The sequence below is a fragment of the Ornithorhynchus anatinus genome, chromosome 5, assembly GCF_004115215.2.
Source record: "Ornithorhynchus anatinus isolate Pmale09 chromosome 5, mOrnAna1.pri.v4, whole genome shotgun sequence".
Taxonomy (NCBI): Eukaryota; Metazoa; Chordata; class Mammalia; order Monotremata; family Ornithorhynchidae; genus Ornithorhynchus; species Ornithorhynchus anatinus.
In genome coordinates this window covers 84,719,831-84,739,548 of record NC_041732.1, presented here as the reverse complement: position 1 = coordinate 84,739,548, position 19,718 = coordinate 84,719,831, and the positions used below count along the sequence as shown (strand labels likewise).

At 42.6% G+C, this 19,718-nt stretch overlaps 1 protein-coding gene across 3 annotated transcripts in view; it reads right to left on the bottom strand.

Moving 5' to 3' along the window:
- The window catches only part of RTTN (rotatin), a 189,942-nt gene that overhangs the window by 51,165 nt on the left and 119,059 nt on the right, over window positions 1–19,718 (bottom strand). For all 3 annotated transcript variants that reach the window (XM_029065713.2, XM_029065715.2, XM_029065717.2), the window contains 3 exons: window positions 11,629–11,737; window positions 5,985–6,180; window positions 2,279–2,369 (listed from right to left, as the gene is read on the bottom strand). In XM_029065713.2, the coding sequence (XP_028921546.1) occupies window positions 2,279–2,369; window positions 5,985–6,180; window positions 11,629–11,737 (396 nt within the window). The remainder of the gene's footprint in view (window positions 1–2,278; window positions 2,370–5,984; window positions 6,181–11,628; window positions 11,738–19,718) is intronic.

The window sequence follows — 19,718 nt, the reverse complement described above, 5'->3', positions numbered from 1 at the left end:
CAGTGACTTTGTGAAACACTCTGCAGGATGGAGAGCCTAAAAAAGCTATCAAAGACCTGCTTCGGCCTAAAGGTCATGGCTAAGTCCTCAGCCTTTCCTTTAGTTTGAACCTTTCACCTGGTTTGGAAACAGGTTTCAAATGTCTCCTGCCTAAAGTCTGTCTTCTATAGCCTCTCCCATATGTAGCATTGCACTCTGTTTGACAGAAAAGGGAGACAAATTATTTTTTTATTCAACCTTCTCCAATTGGACTCAGTGTGACAATAAACTGAGGAAACAGCTAGAAGAGGAGCCTCAACGAGGGAAGGATCAGTTCCTGATGGGCCAGAACTGGACATCTAATGGAAGAACCCAGAAGCTGTTAAAGAAATGCCGACTCAATCAGTAACAAAAACAGTGTCCATTAAATATCCTAACAGCCACCTCAATACTCACATATTTATCTGTTCACATCTTTGTTATTTATTGGGTCTATTATTTGTATTCATTCTCTCTCTCCAAGCTGTGGCATATCGATCAGTTTGTGTTTACTACCTCCCCCACTGGGCTCTAAGCTCCCTTAGGGCACAAACAGTATCTTTTATGTCTCCTTACTTTCCCCAAGTATAAGAGGGCCTCAGCCATATTGTTAAAATAGTCAATCTAGGTCGCCTGTGTTGTTTCTATTTTTGAGCTCTAAGCGATTTGAAACAATTAACGCAGTTTTGGAGCAGCTAAAACAAATCCACGAGCATACAAAATAATACCGATACTAGTAATGATGATGATGGTATTTAAGAATAATGGTATTTGTGAAGCACTTACTATATGCCAGGCACTGTTCTAAGCACTGGGATAGATACAAGGTAATCAGGTTGGACACAGTCCCTGTCCCGCATGGGGCTCACAGTCTTAATCCCCATTTTAATAATAATAATAATAGTAATTATTATTATTATGGTATTTGTTAAGCGCTTACTATGTGCTGAGCACTGTTCTAACCTCTGGGGTAGATACAGGGTAATCAGATTGTCCCACGTGGGGCTCACATTTTTTAATGCCCATTTTTACAGATGAGGTAACTGAGGCCCAGAGAAGTGAAGTGAGTTGCCCAAGGTCACACAGCAGACAAGTGGCGGAGCCGGGATTAAAACCTTTCACCAAATCTTCAGAGTTTGCCAACACTGTAGCAACGATGTGTCCAACGAGGCAAACTCAACAGGCTACAAGCTCTCTAGTTATGTTTCAATTTTCAATTACATAATTCTTCAATTGCAACCCGGTTTCTTTTGGGGATGCCAGCAGTCGATCACTCTGCCCACCTTCTAAGCCATGTTGAAGGCACATCTCCTCCAAGAGGCCTTCCCTGACTAAGCCCTCATGTTCACTTCTCCCACTCCCTTCTGAGCAATCCTTGCACTTAGATTTGCACCGTTTAGTCACCCCATTCCTCAGCCCCACAGCACTTAAAAAATATTCATAATTTATTTATTTATATTAATGTCTGTCTCCCCTTCTAGAATGTAAGATCACTGTAGGCAGGGAACACGTCTACCAACACTGTTACACTGTACTCTCCCAAGCACTTAGTACAGTGCTCTGCACATGGTAAGCACTCAATAAATACCTGATTAACTGACTGACTCACCTATTTTCTTTCAGGCCCTAGTTTTGTGGGCCCTAGCTAACTTGCAAGTCCTCCCTCCTGTGAGGCAGGACAAGGAAGGGAAAAGGCACTAGGAATGGGAAGAGATTGTTGGAAGGGAAAGCAAAGCGGAAAATGGCCTCAATCATCAGCTGGATGTTACCCCCAAGACCCAATACCGGCCAAACCAAACAATGCTTTCTCTCATATCGAGGTAATCAAATCACTGAGGTGAATAAAACATAAGTGCAGGCCAAATGACAACTTAAAGCACAAAGCAATTTGAAAAGATGTTTTAAAAAGCTCAGACCCATTAGTTTAGCTGTTAAAAATGAACACAATCCAGCTACTACCCAATTTTGGCCCACTTCAATACATATGCAATCAATAAAGCTATTAAAAGTGGAAACACTCCTGTCTACAAATCCATCACAAATTTCCATAAAGAAACCATTGAGCCCACTTTTGCCAAAGGGATACTCTTTCAACACTGTCTCTAAGCTCCCTGAGGGACAGGGAGCATGTGAAAGTCCCACTTGTGTATTTTCTACAGCTGTCAGTACAGTGTTCTGCCCACAGTAAGCATTTAATGAATACTATCACTTCTGAACACCAGTTGGTACTTTTATGCAGAGTCAGACTCCTGCCACAAACCTGAGCCTTAGTGGGTTCAATCGGACCTCGATTAGACAGTGGGGTGTTGAGTTCCTGCATGCACTTCTCGATCACGCCGGCATTTACTAGACTATATGAAACAGAAAGAGAAGGGCAAGTTATAGGTCAGGAGCAGATGCATTATTAAATGACACTTTAAAGGAACATGGAGAAAAGATGACCATGAGAAAAGGTGATGAAAGCAAATGGAAAATCCTCCTCATCACCATCATAATCGTCAAAGATACTTATTTACTGTGTGCAGAGCACTTTACTAAGCGTGTGGGAAAGCGTTGGTAGACACGATCCCTGGCCATAAGGATTTATGGGATGGAGCGAATTTCACGACTGCAGGCTATTAGCCGGAACCGATCATCTGTCCATTCTGCATCTTAAGGAGCCCTGCAAACATCAGGAATCAGTAGGAATGAAACCTGCCTGACCTGGTCTCCGATCCTGGGTGAAAGGGGAATGTCAGGCCTGTCAGCCTCACTGACCTCCCTCCCTCCTGCATCTCCATAGTCTAGTCCATATTTCGCTTTGCACCTTAAAAAAAATAAATCCCAAATCTTTCTTTTGGTACATGTTTTCTTTGGTATTTGATCATGTAACTATATTCATTTTGTTTTATTACTTCATATGTATTTATATTGTTTGGGGCAAGTACGTTTTGTAGGAAACTATAATTCATTTAGGGCTTTTGTGCTTAGCACGCTGTTGTCATGGAACCAGCAGCATGGCTTAGTGGGCAGAGCACAGACCTGGGAGTCAGAAGGACCTGGGTTCTAAACCCGGCTCTGCCATGTGTCTGTTGTGTGACCTTGGGCAAGTCAATTCACTTCGCTGTGCCTCAGTTCCCTCATCTGCAAAAAGGGAATTTTGAGTGTGTGCTGTGAGCCCGTTGTTGGGCGGGGATTGTATCTGTTGCCGAATTGAACATTCCAAGCACTTAGTACAGTGTTCTTCACACAGTAAGTGCTCAATAAATACGATTGAATGAATGAATGTGGGACAGGGTCGCTGTCCAATCTGCTTAACTTGTATCTACCCCAGCGTTTAGAACAGTGCCTGGCACCTAGTAAGGGCTTAACAGTGCTTAGCACATAGTAAGTGCTTAACAAGTACTATAATTATTATTATCATTTTTCTACAAAAAAGTTCAGTCCATGTCTCCCCAGTCCTCAAGAACCTCCAGTGGTTGTGGTTGCCCATCCACCAGAACAAACAGAAACTCCTTTCCATCAGCTTGAAAGTACTCAATCACCTTCTGCCCTCCAACTTACCTTGCTGAACTACAACCCAGTCCGTCCGCTACACTCCTCTAACACCAACCGGATCACCACTGTATCTCCACCACATCTGTCTCGGCGATGACCCCTTACCCATGTCCTCTCCATGGCCTGAACTCCCTCCCCTTTCAGACCTAACAGATCATCACTCTCCTCACCTTCAAAGCATTATTATAATCACAATTAAGCCCTCATCTCTCCTATTCCCTCTCCCTTCTGTATTGCCGCTGCACATGAATGTGTACCATTTAAGCACGTGCTATTCATCCCACCCTTTACCCCTCAGCACTTAGGCACATATTTGTAATATATTTTAATGTCATTTTTCCCACTCTAGATAGTAAGCTCCTTATGGGCAAGAATGTGTCTACCAAATTGTATTGTTCTGTACTCTCCAAAAAGCTTAATACAGTCCTCTACACACATCAAAAAATATGATTGATTGGTTGACTTATGTTGCATGGACCACTACTTTAGAAAGCACTAAAAATTCACCCCAACTTTGTCCCACTCCCACACTTATGAACATATCTGGAATTTACTTTAAAATCTGTCTCCTCCCTCTAGACGGTAAGCTCCTTGTGGGCAGGGAACACGTTTACAAACTCTGCTATATTATACTTGCCCACCCGCTTAGTACAAGGCTCTGTATACAGTAAGCACTCAATAACTACCATTGATCAACTGATTGATTGGTAGAAGATCTAGATCTGAGCTTCGAGAGATTTCCACATTTAAAGGGTGAAAAGAGATAGCGGAGACAGCAAAGGAAATTGAGAGGAGTGGTAGAGCTAAGACGAAAAATCTAGAAATGATGGTCAGCAGTGCTAAAAACTAAAGAAAGGTTCATGGGTGATTAGGACAGAGAAGAGAAGATTAGCCGTTGGCAGAAACCTGGCAAATACAGATGTGTAGCACTGAAGAAGGCAAAATCCTGGGAGCCTGGAAGTTAATTAGAAAGGGCAAGAAGAGAAGATGGACAATGAGTGGAGGCACAGCTTTTCCAGGTTAGGAGAGGGGAAGAAGCAGAGGAGAGGGAGGGGTTGCAGACAGCAATAAGAGAGGGGAGGATGGGAGGAATGAGAATTTTCAAGGAGTGTACGGGGACAGCCGGGAAAAAGAATAGCATCCCAAAGTAGCCAGATACAAAAGGCCTTAAGAGATGACCTGTACTCCAAGCCAGCCTGGAGATCATCTCTGAGCAACGAAATAAATAGGCTTAAGCTACAGCATTACGAATTTGGGGGAGAAGACATAAAGAAGATGGTCCTGAGGGTTACTAAGCACAGGAATGAGTATGTGAAATCTCCTGCAGCCTTAGAGGAAAAACTCTCAGCTGCCTGGACTGGGAGAACAAAACAGACTGTCTATGTCTTTTCTGGGAACATGCTTCATTAGGACAAAGCAAACCTACTACGGAGGTCGTTTCAAAGACCAGAATTAAATTGACTCTCCTAAGATTTACAGGAGCTCAATTCAAGCACTCCGGGGCACAATTTTCTCATTTGCCATGTTACTCTGCCACACTTGCATTCTTGTTTCTGTGGTCATGGATACTGAATATTGCTATTAAAAACACTGCACAGTTCAATTTTCTGATTCTGGTGATCCAAACAAGATTGAGCCTAAAACATCCTACTGCCTCACCCTCAGACCCATAGCACTTATATACATTTCTATAAAGCATTCATTTATATTAATGTCTGTCTCCCCATCTAGACTGTAAACTCATTGTGAGCAGGGAGCGTGTCTTCCAACTCTTATTGTGTTTGTACTCTCCCAGGTGCTTAGTTCGGTGCCCTGCACACAGTAAGTACTCAAGTAAATACTGCTGATTGATTGATACATTTGAGTTTGTTTGGCAAAGAAAAGGAAATCCTATTTGGTGCCAAGTTCCTTCTCTTGGAACTTGTGACAAGCCCAATTTCTTGTCTCTGTGCACGTATCAACAATCAATCAATCAATCATATTTAAAGTCTTACTGTATTCACAGCACTGTACTAAGCACTTGGGAGAGTACAATATAACAGAGTTGACACACACATTCCTGCCCACAACTAGCTTACAGTCTAAAGGAGGAAACGGACATTAATATAAATGAATTACAGCTTTATAGTTATGAAGCTCAGGCTGGGCTCAACAGTGAAAGTTCTGGGAAACTCAAAAGATTGTTCCTAAATGCTAAGACATTGGGCCTACCTGAAGAGTCCAAAATGAGAAGAAAAATCTTATCTATTCGCCTCTTTTAAGATTCTTCTACTTTACTTATTCAGCTTCTGAGAAAGTACCTCAGCACTGAGGAGCTAATCAGTTACTGTAAGGAAACTCCAGGCAAGAAGGTAAGCCAAGCTCAGTTGGGACTAGTTTTTCCTCGACTTATAGTTCTACTCAGCGGTCAGTAGTAATCGATCTCTTACCTACAGAGAGCTGTGAGTAGGTGGGCTTGGTGAAATGCAGCTGCGGTGTCCTTTGGAGCCACGATCAGCAGGTTGTCCAGCAGGCTGCACACAGCAGAAAGCAGAGGAGGGGTGACCACTGAACATGCATTTGGCATGTGAGCAGAATGGGGAGAATCCTGGGGGCTTGAAGATGTTGTGGTGGTTTCACTCTGACCTATTATTAAAAAAAAATGAAAAATCTCTACTAAAATCAGGTCCCCGGTTTGTGATCCTCTGAAACAGGCCCTTGCACTCGTGATTCATTAGCCTCTTCACCCTCCTCCTTTGGGGTAGGACTGCAAAAAGCATCATTAGCTCTTTTTCAAAGAGATCGAGTCAAATGGAATTGGGTGACTGGTCCCAGTCAGCAGCGGAGTGGGTGGGCAGGATCTAATCCCAGCCGTGTGGGAATCCAGGTTTTAGTAAGGATCTTAAAAAGACGAGCAATAGCCTCACTGGTCAGACCATGATCCAACCAGGCCAGTGTCCTGGCTCCACCAGTGGCCCCTTGGAAGGGCACAGAACAAAGGGTTGGGTTGCCCCTTTTGCCCCCAATACTCATGAAAAGTATATTATGATCTTCTTGTTCATTACTTTATCCACAGGATTATTGAATGCACTGCTATGTTCTCTAGACTGCAAGGTCATTGTGGGCAGGGAATGTATCTATTTATTGTTATATTGCACTCTCCCAAGTGCTTAGAACAGTACTCTGCACACAGTAAGCACCCAATAAGTACAGTTGACTATGTCTGCCTGGGGTAACAAATGAAAAAATACCCAGGCCAGGCACTAATTTTTTATGTTATCTGTTAAGCGCTTACTATGTGTCAAGCACTGTTTTAAGCGCTGGGGTAGGTGCAAGATAATCAGCTTGGACAAAGTCTCTACACAACAAAGATCGGAGGAAGAAAGATTTAATCCCAGATTTACAAAAGAGGTAACGGAGGCATGGAGAAATTAAGTGACCTGTCCAAGGTCTCACAGTAGCCAAGTGGTGGTGCTGGGATTAGATTGGTGCCAAGTTCCTTCTCTTGGAACTTGTGACAAGCCCAATTTCTTGTCTCTGTGCACATATCAACAATCAATCAATCAATCAATCATATTTAAGGTCTTACTGTATTCAGAGCACTGTACTAAGCACTTGGGAGAGTACAATATAACAGAGTTGTTACGCATATTCCTGCCCACAACTAGCTTACAGTCTAGAGGAGGAAAGGGACATTAATATAAATGAATTACAGCTTTAGAGTTACAAAGCTCAGGCTGGGCTCAACACTGAAAGTTCTAGACCCATGCTCTTTCCACTAGACCACGCTGCTTCTTGGCCATAGTGGAAACTGATGAACAACAAATTTGTAATCAGTCCATCTGCCAACACCATGATTTCATACACTTCTTTCAAGTCCCCTCTGAGTCTCTGTATTCCTTGTCCTAATCTTTCTGTCTTGACTGCCCTTCTCTGACACTCTCTTCTGCACAATTATATCCTTCCGAAAACGTGCTACTCAGTTAATGGCTGCAAAATTCCAACTTCAAGATTCTTACAGTTTTATATAGGCATAACTCCTACACACGGTTTGTTTTTCATCCTTATCCTGATGATGCCTGGTTGGTGTTTTGGGCTAAAGCAGTTTAATTCAACTAACTGAGGGAATAGTAGATAATGATAATCATAATAATGTCTGTGGTATTTGTTATGTGCTTACTATATGTGCCACCCACTGTACTAAGCATTGGGGTAGAGAAAAGATAATCGGGTCCCACATGGGGCTTACAGTCTAAATAGGAAGAACAGGTTTGAAACCCCATTGTGCAGTTGAGGAAACGGGCAGAGAGAAATTACATTCGTTCATTCAATCGTATATACTGAACTCTGACAAGAACTTAGTACTGTACTCTTCACACAGTGAGCGTTCAATAAGCACAATTAATAATTTAGTACTTACTGTGTGCAGAGCACTGTACTATGTGCTTGGGAGAGTATAAGAATAAACAGATACAATTCCTGCCCACAACGAGCTTACACGACCTGCCGAAATTCACACAGCAGGTACGTGGCAGAGCCGGGATTAGAACCCACCTTGTCTGATTCCCAGGCCTGTGCCCTTTCCATAGGTCACACTGCTTCTCACCCTTTTTTAATTTTCTACTCCGAAAGAAGTCATTTCCCTCTACTCTTTTAGCCCATTTTTTTTTAATCCACTAACAAACATTCTCTCAAATCTGATTTTTAAAAAATCATTTGAAATGTAACCTTGCAAAGACTTTTTCAAAATATAAATCTAGTGCCTCCAAACGTTTGCTGACCCCTCCAAAGGGCACCAGTAGATTAGTAATGTATCATTTCTTCTGCAGCACGTCTATTGGTAGTAGTAGCATTAGTAATAGCATTTTATTAAGTGCTGATGTGTGCTGAGTGCTGTACTGAGCGCTGGCACAGTTGGAAATTAAACACAGTCCCTGTTCTTCAGCTCAAAATCTGAGGCCCTTATTTCATGAGTCCATCCTGAAGCTGCACAGTGTAGTGAATCGAGCAAAGACCGGGAATTCATTCATTCATTCATTCAATTGTATTTATTGAGCTCTTACTGTGTCCAGAGCACTGTACTAAAAAACTTGGAAAGTATGGGTTCTAATCCCAGCTCTGATACTTGTCTGCTGTCACTTCACCTCTCTGTGCCTGTTACCTCATCTGTAGGGGGTTTGAGACTGTTAGCCCCACAGAGACTGTGTCCAACCTGATTTTCTTGCATCTAACCCATTGCTTAGAACAGTGCTTGGCACATAGTAAGTTCTTAACAAATACCACTATTATTATTATTATCATTAGTGGCAGGAGGTCATCCACATTCGATGGGGTTTCATTTCCCTTAAGGAGATGCAGTCGAGACTTCAGGCAGCCTGGCTGCATAAATGTTCAGACTTCTAGGTTTGGAGCTTGGAGTAGGCTCAGCAGGAGATTAAATAACTCCTCTGTGACTGCTTTAGCTCTGAATCTGTGAGCCCCAAGAATATTTAGGGGCATAATGGTACCTACTCCAGGTGAGGGGAAGGATTTTCCCCCAAGCCCAAGGGGAGACATTTTGGGGACTGGATTAGGAACCAATGTTAAAGAGGCTAAGTATGTAAATTTTACTTCAAAAAATATTCTTGTTTTTTACTAGATCAATCAATTAGTGGTATTTGAGTGCTTACTGTGTGCAAAACATTGTATTAAGCACTTGGGAAAATACAATATCTTATAAAGTACCACAGACTTTAGATAATCAGCAAACATATTTGGGATAACTGAATAATGGTGGACAAATTGGAAATGACTTCAGTGGCAGCTGCAAATATATTACATCTTTTCATTGAGTTGGAAGAGCTCAAACTTCACCATGGACCCAATTTTAGTTTTCTACCTTCAAAACATGCCATTTGAGAAGAAATTCAATAAAATAATTTACCGCAAATCTTAAGGATCACTGTTGAAAATGACACTGGTACTTAGGACCTCTTTTCAAAGGTTCTTTTTCAGATTTATTCATTCATTCATTCAATCGTATTTATTGAGGCTGAGTGCAGAGCACTATACTAACTGCTTGGAAAGTACAATTTTGCAATGAAGAGAGATAATCCCAACCCACACCGGGCTTACAATCTAGAAGGAGGAACACAGACATCAAAACAAGTATACAGGCATCAATATTCAGTAGGAAGACTTAAAAGCTTTTTGGGTCAAATCACATTTAAGTGATTGATCATCCAGAGAAACTGCTGAACACACAGAAACACCAAGTATCTCCTCTGCAAATAAAAACCCCACCCCTCACAACAGTGAACCAAAGTAGTTCTAATATGAACATTACTGAACCGTATACTTGCTTTTTTTCATCAAGAGGACTTCCTGTACATCCAAAAACAAGCTCAAAGGTTGCTTCGGCAATCCCTACGGAACTCAAATATACAATCTCAGCAACCGCACTCATCTGGATAATCAAATTTTGCAAGGCATGGAAAATCTATACAGGAAATCGCTTAGGAAATTTTTGGTACAAAGACCTTAATGAAAAATTATGCAAAAGGGAAAAGAAAGTACAATCAAATTCCTTTTTCTGAGGCAAGTGGCAGTGTGACTAAATGAGTGATAAAGTTTCACTCGGGGGGGAAGGGGGGAAGAGTTCATCAATATCATCATCATCGGTTTAATTAAGGGGCTGGTATGTCAATACAACTTACTGTACTAGGTGCTTGGAAGCTGACCATAAAAATGGAAAAAATCTCTGCCCCTGAGAAATTTACAATCTAAAGGACTGTAATTCCAACTCTGTAAAAAACTGACACATTCAGAAGAATACCAATTAACCAATGAGCCCTAGCTTCTAGAAGCAATGTAAAATTGGAAGACTGGCTGGTTTTCGAATGACTCAGGAAACCTGACGATCCGAATGATGGTTATCCAATCTACCAGGTACCAGTCAATCAATCAGTGGTATTATTAAGCTCTTATACATTTGAAGCGCTGTACTAAGCACTTGGGAGACTACAGGAGAAGTGGTGTGGCTCAGTGGAAAGAGCACAAGCTTGGGAGTCAGAGGTCATGGGTTCGAATTCCGGCTCTGCCACTTGTCAGCTGTGTGACTGTGGGCAAGTCTCTTCACTTCTCTGTGCTTCAGTTACCTCATCTGTAAAATAGGGATGAAGACTGTGAGCCCCACGTGGGACAACCTGACCACCCTGTATCTCCCCAGCGCTTAGAACAGTGCTTCGCACATAGTAAGCGCTTAACAAATGCCCTCATCATCATTATTATTAGTGAAAAGTGCACAGGCCTGGGAGTCAGAGGATGTGGGTTTTAATCCCAGCTCTGACGCTTGTCTGCTGTGTAACCTTGGACAACTCACTTAGCTTCTCTGTGCCTCAGTTACCTCATCTGCAAAATGAGGATTCAATACTTGTTATTACTCTGACAGACTGTGAACCCCATGTGGAACCTGATTATCTTATATCTATCCCAGGGCTTAGTGAAGTGCTTGGTGCAGAGTAAGCACTTAAAAAAATACCAATCGTTTTTATTGAATGATTACTATGTGCAGAGCATTATAATAAGCACTTGGGAAAGTACAATATAACAGAGTTGTTAGACATGTTCCTTGCCCACAACAAGCTTACAGTCTATGGGTTCGGTGGGGACAGATTGAAAGGCGCAGATCCAAGGGCATAGATGACACAGAAGGGAGAGGGATTCGGGGAAAAGACGGCTTAATTAGAAGAAGCCTCTTGGAGGAGATGTGATCTTAATAAGGCATTCAAGTTGGGGAGAGGTGTGGTCTGGAGAAAATGGAAGGTCCAGGCCAGAGCGTGGATGTGGGAAAGGGGTCAGCAACAAGATACCAATAGTAGTTACCAATAGCAAAGCTAATTTGAAAATACGAAAAAAATGTTCAGATCGCAGTTGAGGAGAATGGGCCTCTTCTTAGCCCAGTTGAGGAGGAAATGAGAGCTCAGACGCTGGTTTCGAATGTGGGCTACAACTTCACATATGAAGAGATCCATTACTGCTTGACAACCCATTCCCATGCCAAACATGACTCTTAATTGATTTAGAGTTGATGAAATTTATTTTCATATAGCTTACCTTGAGCCACAAGTCGATCAAGTGGTGTTTCAGGAATAAGAGAAGCTGTTGGTGGTGCCACAAGGGGATGGATTTCAGCACTCCCCACAGGGGTGGGCACAGAAAGTACCTACGGAATCACAGAGCAAATGATGCTTTAAGTTTCAAAAGAAGTACAGGGATCAGAGAAACATTCACTGTAGCAGCTTTTGTTCATTATTAAATGATAATAATAATAACAATGGTATTCGGTAGGGATTTGCTGTGTATTTATAAGCACTGTACTGAACGCTGGGGTAGATACAAGATAATCAGATCCCACATGGGGCTCACAGCCTGAAAAGGAAGGGGAACAGGAATTGAATCCCTATTTTACAGATGAGGGAACTGAGGCACAGAGAAGTTAAATGACTCGCTCAAAGGTCACAGAGCCGGTACATGGTGGCGCTGGACTAGAACCCAGGTGCTCTGACCCCCAAGTCCATGCTCTTTCCACTGCTTCTCTGTTTATTCATTGATATTTCTTTTCAACCTAGGAGCTGATGATGATGTTACTAACTGTGCAATCCAGTCTTTAACCTTCTGGTAAAGTTCTGATATTAAAGGAGTCCCCTTCCAACGGTCAGGGAATTACGGAATTACAATCAGTACCTGGAAGAGATGAAAATGTTATACCTTAAGGTTTTCACACTAAGGAACACAAACAAAACAGAACATCTGTCAGATATCTACTAACTCTACTGTATTTTCCCAAGCACTGTTCACACAGAAAGCATTCAATAAATATTACTATTGTTTGACTGACTGATTGAGGAGGAGTTCCAGGCAGGAGGGACAGCATGAGGAAGAAGCCTGCAGTGACAAATCCAAGAATGAAGCACAGTGAATCACTGGTGAGTGAGGGATAAAGTTTAAACACTGGGGTGTAGTGAGAGAAAAGGGGGGCATTATTCTCTATTCATCTCTCATTCACCCGCACATTCAACCTGTCACCAAAACCTGTTGCTTCTACCTTCACAACATCGCTAACATCCACACTTCCCTTCCCATCCAAACTGCTATCATGCTGATCCAAGCACTCATCACTTTATGCCTTGAACATAGCAACAGCCTCCTCGCTGACCTCCCCGCTTTCCGGTTCTCCTCACGCCTGTCGTTACTTCACGCTGCTGCCTGTATCATTTTTCTATGAAAATATTCAGTCCATATCTCCCCAGTCCTCAAAAACTTCCAGGGATTGCCCATCCACCTCCACATCAAATAGGAAGACCTTCCCATTTGTTTTAAGAAGCAGCATGGCTTAGTGGAAAGAGCCTGGGCTTGGAAGTCAGAGGACATGGGTTCTAATCCCAGCTACTCCACTTGTCAGCTCTGTGACTTTGGGCAAACCATTTCACTTCTCTATTCCTCAGTTACCTCATCTGTAAAGTGGGGATTAAGACTGTGAGCCCCACATGGGACAACCTGTTTACCTTGTATCTACCCCAGTGCCTAGAACAGTGCTTGGCACATACTAAGCGCTTAATAAATACCATCATTATAACCATTTAAGGCACTCACTCAGATCTCCTGCTCCTACCCTACCTTGCTGAACTCCTTCCACAACCTAGCCCCAACACTTCACTCCTCTAATGCCAATCTACTCATTGTTCCTTGATTTTGTCTACCTCATTGCCGATCCTTGCCCACGTCCTCCTTCTGGCCTGGAACTCTGTCCACCTTCACAGACAACTGACCACCCATCTCCCCACCATCAAAGCCTTATTTAAATCACATCTCCTCCAAGAGGCTTTCCCTAAGGTCTCATTTCTCCTACTTCCCCTCCCTTCTGTGTCACCAAGTGACTTGGATCTGTACCCTTTAAGCACAGGCTATTCATTTCACCCTCAGTCCCACAGCACTTGTGTACTTATCCTAACACATGGCCATTTCCCCTATCTGTTATTTATTTTAATAACTGTCTCCCCATCTAGACTGTAGCTACTTGTGGGCAGGGTACATGTCTACCAACTCTGACTATACTACTACTAATAATAATGGTATTTGCTAGACACTTACTATGTGCCAAGCACTGTTCTAAGCGCCAGGGTAGATAGAAAGTAATCAGGTTGGATACAATCTCCATCCCACATGGTGCTCAAAGTCTTAATCCCCATTTTACAGATATGGTAACTGAGGCACAGAGAGTTAAGTGACTTGCCCCAGGTCACAGAGTAGACAAGCAATGGAGCAGAGATTAGAACCCACATCTTCTAACCCCCAAGCCTGGGCTCTTGCCATTAGGCCATGCTCCTTCCAACAGGCCATACCCTCTCCCAAGTACTTAGTACAGGGCTCTGCAGACAGATAGGAATGAAAGAGCAGCTGACATTCTTTAAATCCCATGGTCAAGGGTTTGATTCAGAGAAGACTGGGCCACCATTAGAGTTTATGAGATCTGGGGAGACACGCGGAGAATGATATGTCAGGAAGATGATCCAGGGAACAGAATGAAGCATGGACTGAATAATAAACTCACTGTTGGCAGGGAATGTTTCTGCCACCTCTGTTATACTGTACTCTCCCAAGTGCTCAGTGCAGTGCTCTGCACACAGTAAGTGCTCAATAAACATAATTGATTTATTGAGGGTGGAGACTGGCAGAGAGTGGAAGTGAAGTGGCTGCTCCAATGCAGAAGTCGATATGCCTGGATCACAGACTTTAGCCATTTGGATGGAGGGGATGGGACAGATTCTGGACATATTGTGGAGAAAGAACTGGCACAGTGTGGCAACAGACTTCATATGGGGACTGAAAAAGGGAGGAGTCAAAGATATATTATTTGAATAATGGTAGACAAACTATTTTTCTTTGCTATCCTCAAAAACGAGCAGCATTATTGCCCACTGACTGAGGTACCGCATTACATAAAAGCATCTTTAGGCATCTCCACCAAACTCTGTCCTCCGTTTTCTTTTTGATTTACTGAAAGCCAAAATATTACCTGAGTCTCTGGAAGCCAGTGGGTTCTTTTGACTGTTTCTCCTCGGTGAGAAACTGCTCAACATCCTTAACAACCGTTGCTAAATAAGTTGTAACTTCCAAGAGAGCATACCAGAATGAGAGACTTAGAAAACCAAACAACTGGGGAAATGCTGATTCCTCTGGGGAAATCAATACTACATGATCACTGTACTATACATTTCTATAACAAACCAAGAAATGAAACATAGCACAGAAGGAGATTGCTCATTTCTTAAAGAATCTACCATTAGATGCTTTATTTAGGATTCACGGGTATGCAACACTGCTGGCCTTCGGCATTTATCTGCAGATGCATCACTTGGCTAGCATCAAAGCAGCCCCTCCTGCTATAGAGGTCAAGCCTGGTCAGATGTGACAGAACCATGACCATGATTATTTTTCTGAAATGTAGATTTTTTTTTCAATCTGGACAGCCTAACCTAACAATAACAACAACTGATACAGGAAAACCATAACAAGTGAACATTTTTTCCCTTCGGCACAGACCGTGAGATCCAGAAACCCATGGGGGACAGGGATTGTGTCCGATCTGATTATCTTGTATCTATCCTAGCACTTAGTACAGTGCTGGGCACCTAGTGAGCCCTTAACAAATACGATAACTTTCATTATTTATTGTGAACTATTATTCTTAGTGTAGGAGGTGGTGGGATCTAGCAGAAAGCGCATGAGACTGAAAGACAGTTGAATTGTGAGAAGCAGAATGGCCTAACTGTGGTAACTCTCCCCCGATTAGACTGTAAGCCCGTCAAACGGCAGGGACTGTCTCTATCTGTTGCCGACTTGTTCATCCCAAAGGCTTAGTACAGTGCTCTGCACATAGTAAGCGCTCAATAAATACTATTGAATGAGTATTTGTTAAGGGCTTACTATGTGTCAGGCACTGTACTAAGCACTGGAGAAGATATAAGACAATTGGGTTGGAAACATTCCATGTCCCACATGGGGCTCCCAGTCGCAAACCCCATTTTACATATGAGGTAACTGAGGCAAAGAGAGTGAAGTGACTTGCTCAAGGTTACACAGCAGTCAAGTGGCAGACTCGGGATTAGAACCCAGGTCCTTCTGACCCCAGGCCCGTGCTTACCCATTAGGCCATGCTGCTTCTCTAGTGGATAGTGGCCTACTGGATATAGCATGGGATTCTAGACCAGTACAGGTAGTGGCCTGCTGAGTGACTTTGGGCAAGCCACTTAACATCTCTGTGCCTCACTTCCTCATCTATAAAATGAAGATATCTGCTCTCCCAACCTCTTAGACTGTGAACCTATGCGGTACTTTGACATCTTACATCTAGCACAGTGTTTGGCACAAGGTAAGTTCTTCCTTAATATCATAATTAGTAGTAGTAGCCACCTTGCTTGAAGAATGTCTTTAAGCTTGTAAGGTTATTTACAACCTGGGGCACAATCAAAACAATATTTAAATATTTAATTTTAATTTTTTAAGTGGTATTTGTTAAGCACTTACTATTTGCCAGGCACTCACTCACTCCATTGTATTTATTGAGTGCTTACTGAGTACAGAGCACTGTATTAAGTGCTGAGGTAGATATAAACTAGGCAGGTTGGACACAGTCCATGCCCCAGATGGGGTTCAGAGTCTTAATCTCCATTTTACAGATGAAGTAGCTGAGACACAGAGAAATTAAGTGACTTGCCCAAGGTCACACAGCAAGCGAGTGGCAGGGTCGGGATTAGAATTTAGGTCCCCTGACTCCCATTTCAATAGGATTTCAGCATGTTTTGGCAAGAAGATTGTCAGGAAATGTCAGAAACATCAAATATAATTAAAAATATTAGTTCAGAAATGATACAGTCTTGTATCCACGATATGATGCAAGACTATCTTCCTCTTGGTAGGCTAAATGAAATTTAAATCACTTTACCTTATTAAAATTACATAATTTGCCCAGCTAAGCAACTCTATGATACAAATCCAAATGATTCACTAGGACGTCATGGGGAAAGAGACAAATCAGTCTTAAAAGTACTTATTTTCAAACAGACCTATTTTTGTTCCTAGGAAAAACAGAAGTTAATAAATATGCTTTCCGTACTAGTAGTAACATGGATTCCACAATTCTGAAAGCTTGCCTTTACCCCCTCATTGAACTGCAAACTGTGCTTGAATCAAGAAACACCAATTTTAGATAAATAAAAATCAATAATAATTTACTCTGGTTGTAAAAACATGCCTCTGAAGTCTCTCGGCAATAGTAGTGAATGGCAGAGCTACTTAAAAGTTCCACAGTGAGAACAAGGTTAAAAGCAGAAATTTTCGGCAATCTAAACAAAATACATTTATCAGTCATTTTCACAGCCTTCTTGCTCCCAGCACCTCTTAGAGTTTTCTGATGGGGGAGATCTTATTGGGGAAATCTGACTTAGTAACAGTGACCTATTCCCTTTTGCAAAAGCATACTTGACAACATAATGAGCTATGGAACAGTAGAGATTTCAGGAGCGATAAAGTCAGAAAAAGAGCTCTTTCGAGTAAACTCCAGACCAAAATATGGAGAATCTCTAAGAGGCTTCGTATTCCAAAATGAAAGGTATAAGAAGTAAACCTCTTTTCCTGAGCCCCTAAACAACAGTAAAGGCTTTGGCATCGGTGAGTTGGTTATGGTTTTTCATTCATTCAACTACATTTATTGAGCAGTTACTGTGTGCAGAGCACTGTCCTAAGAGCTTGGAAGAGTACAATACAACAATAAACAGACACATTCCCTGCCCAGAAGGAGCTAGTCAGACTTTAATATAAATAAATTACAGATATGTACATTAGTGCTGTGAGGCTGGTACGGAGGGAGAACAAAGGGAGCAAGTCAGTGCGATGCAGAAAGGAGAGGGAGAAGAGGAAAAGGGGGCTTAGGAAAAGCCTCCTAGAGGAGATGTGACTTCAATAAGGCTCTGAAGGAGGGGAGAGTCATTGTTTATGTGACTTCAATAAGGCTCTGAAGGAGGGGAGAGTCATTGTTTGTCGGATTTGAGGAGGGAGGGTGTTCCAGGCCAGAGGCAGGATGTGGGCGAAGATTTGGCAGAGAGATAGATGAGATCAACACACAATGAGAAGGTTAGCATTATTAAGCACTTACTATGTGCCAGTCAATCTATTAGGTGAGAACTGAGGTAAATACCAATACAACAATCAGACACAGTCCTTATCCCAAATGATTCCCTATATACCCCAAATCATTCATTTTATTGAGTGGTCCAACAATCAATCAATAGCATTTATTGAGCACTTCCTATGTGCAGAGCACTGTAGGAAAAGTTTGGGAGAGTACAATACAACAGAGTTGGTAGACATGTCCTCTGCCCATAATGAAGCAGCATGGTCTAGTGGATAAAACTGGGAGGCAGAGAACCCGGATTCTAATCCTGGCTCGGCCACTTATCTGCCGTGTGACACTGGGAAAGTCACTTAACTTCTGTGTGCCTCAATTACCTAAACTGCAAAATGGGGATTAAGACCGTGAGTGCCTTGTGGAACATGGACTGTGTCCAACCCAATCAGCTTGTAAAAATAATAATAATGTTGGTATTTAAGTGTTTACTAAGTGCAGAGCACTGTTCCAAGCGCCGGGGAAGATACAGGGTAATCAGGTTGTTCCACGTGAGAATCACAGTCTTCATCCCCATTTTACAGATGAGGCAACTGAGGCTCAGAGAAGTTAAGCGACTTGCCCACAGTCACACAACTGACAAGTGGCAGAGCCGGGATTCGAACCCATGACCTCTGACTCCCAACCCCGTGCTCTTTCCACTGAGCCACACTGCTTCTCTACCTACCTTAGTGCTCAGTACAGTACCTAGCACATATCAGGCACTTAACAAATACCATTAAAAAGCATCAAGATGCTTTGAGCATCTGAAATGCAGTGCTAAAGAACCCATGGCTTAACAGCGCAAACAAGGGTGAAATTGTCTAGGAAAAGATCAATATAGATCTTTTGTATCTTCTATAGACATGTAGATTAGCAGTTTTGGTCATATAAACCACTGTCTTTGTAAGACAATGCTCTTGCCGGCAAAACCATTCCCATGTTTGAGGGCATGGCTGTAGAGATCAACGTACAATCAACACGCTATCTTGCCTGTTGAGCGTGTAAAAGTCATGCTTTGTGGAACTGATTTTTGCCTTAACAAAGACTGTCTTAATATTCCCAACTTCAGGAAGCATCCACTGAAGGGAAACAACTCCCTGCCCCAGCTGCAACCCATCAGTCAACTGTTTGCTGGGACGGTCTCCCAGTAGCCTGTTGGGTTTTTTTCGCTGTTTTTTTAAATGGTATTTGTTAAGCGCTATGTGACAGACACTGCACTAAGCGTTTGGGTAGATATAAGATAATCAGGTTGGACATAGTCCATATCTCACACAGAGTTCACTGTCTCAATCCTCATTTTACAGATGAGGGAACTGAGGTACAATGAATATAAGGGAGTTGCCCAAGGCCCCACAGCAGACAGGCGGTAGAGCAGGGATTGGGAAGCGGCGTGGCTCAGTGGAAAGAGCCCGGGCTTGGGATCAGAGGTCACGGGTTCTAATCCCGGCTCTGCCACTTGTCAGCTGTGTGACTTTGGGCCAGTCACTTAACTTCTCTGGGCCTCAGTTCCATCATCTGTAAAATGGGGATTGAGACTGTGAGCCCCACGTGGGACAGGGACTGTGTCCAACCTGATCTGCTTGTATCCATCCCAACGCTTAGTACAGTGCATGGCACATAGTTAAGCGCTTAACAAATACCATAAGTATTATTATTATTATTATTAGAGCCCAGGACCTCTGACTACCAGCCTGTGCTCTTTCCATCAGGCTATGCTGATTCCTCTAGGTCATGCTATTCCCTGCTGCTTCCTGCAATATTGCTCTCTGACATTGTCTGGGATTGTGCTTGTATTTTTCCGTTTCAATGTATTCTCCTTTTCTGGCTTTCCAGTTTACTATAGACCAGCTACCCAAGCTCCAAATCTCAGAGTCAGAGAAAAGGGTCAACACCGCTACAGCCGGATAGACCTTCAACTCGGTATGATGCTTGATGCTCTCCAATACTAATCAAATCTCCTCTGAAATATGTTAGCTGT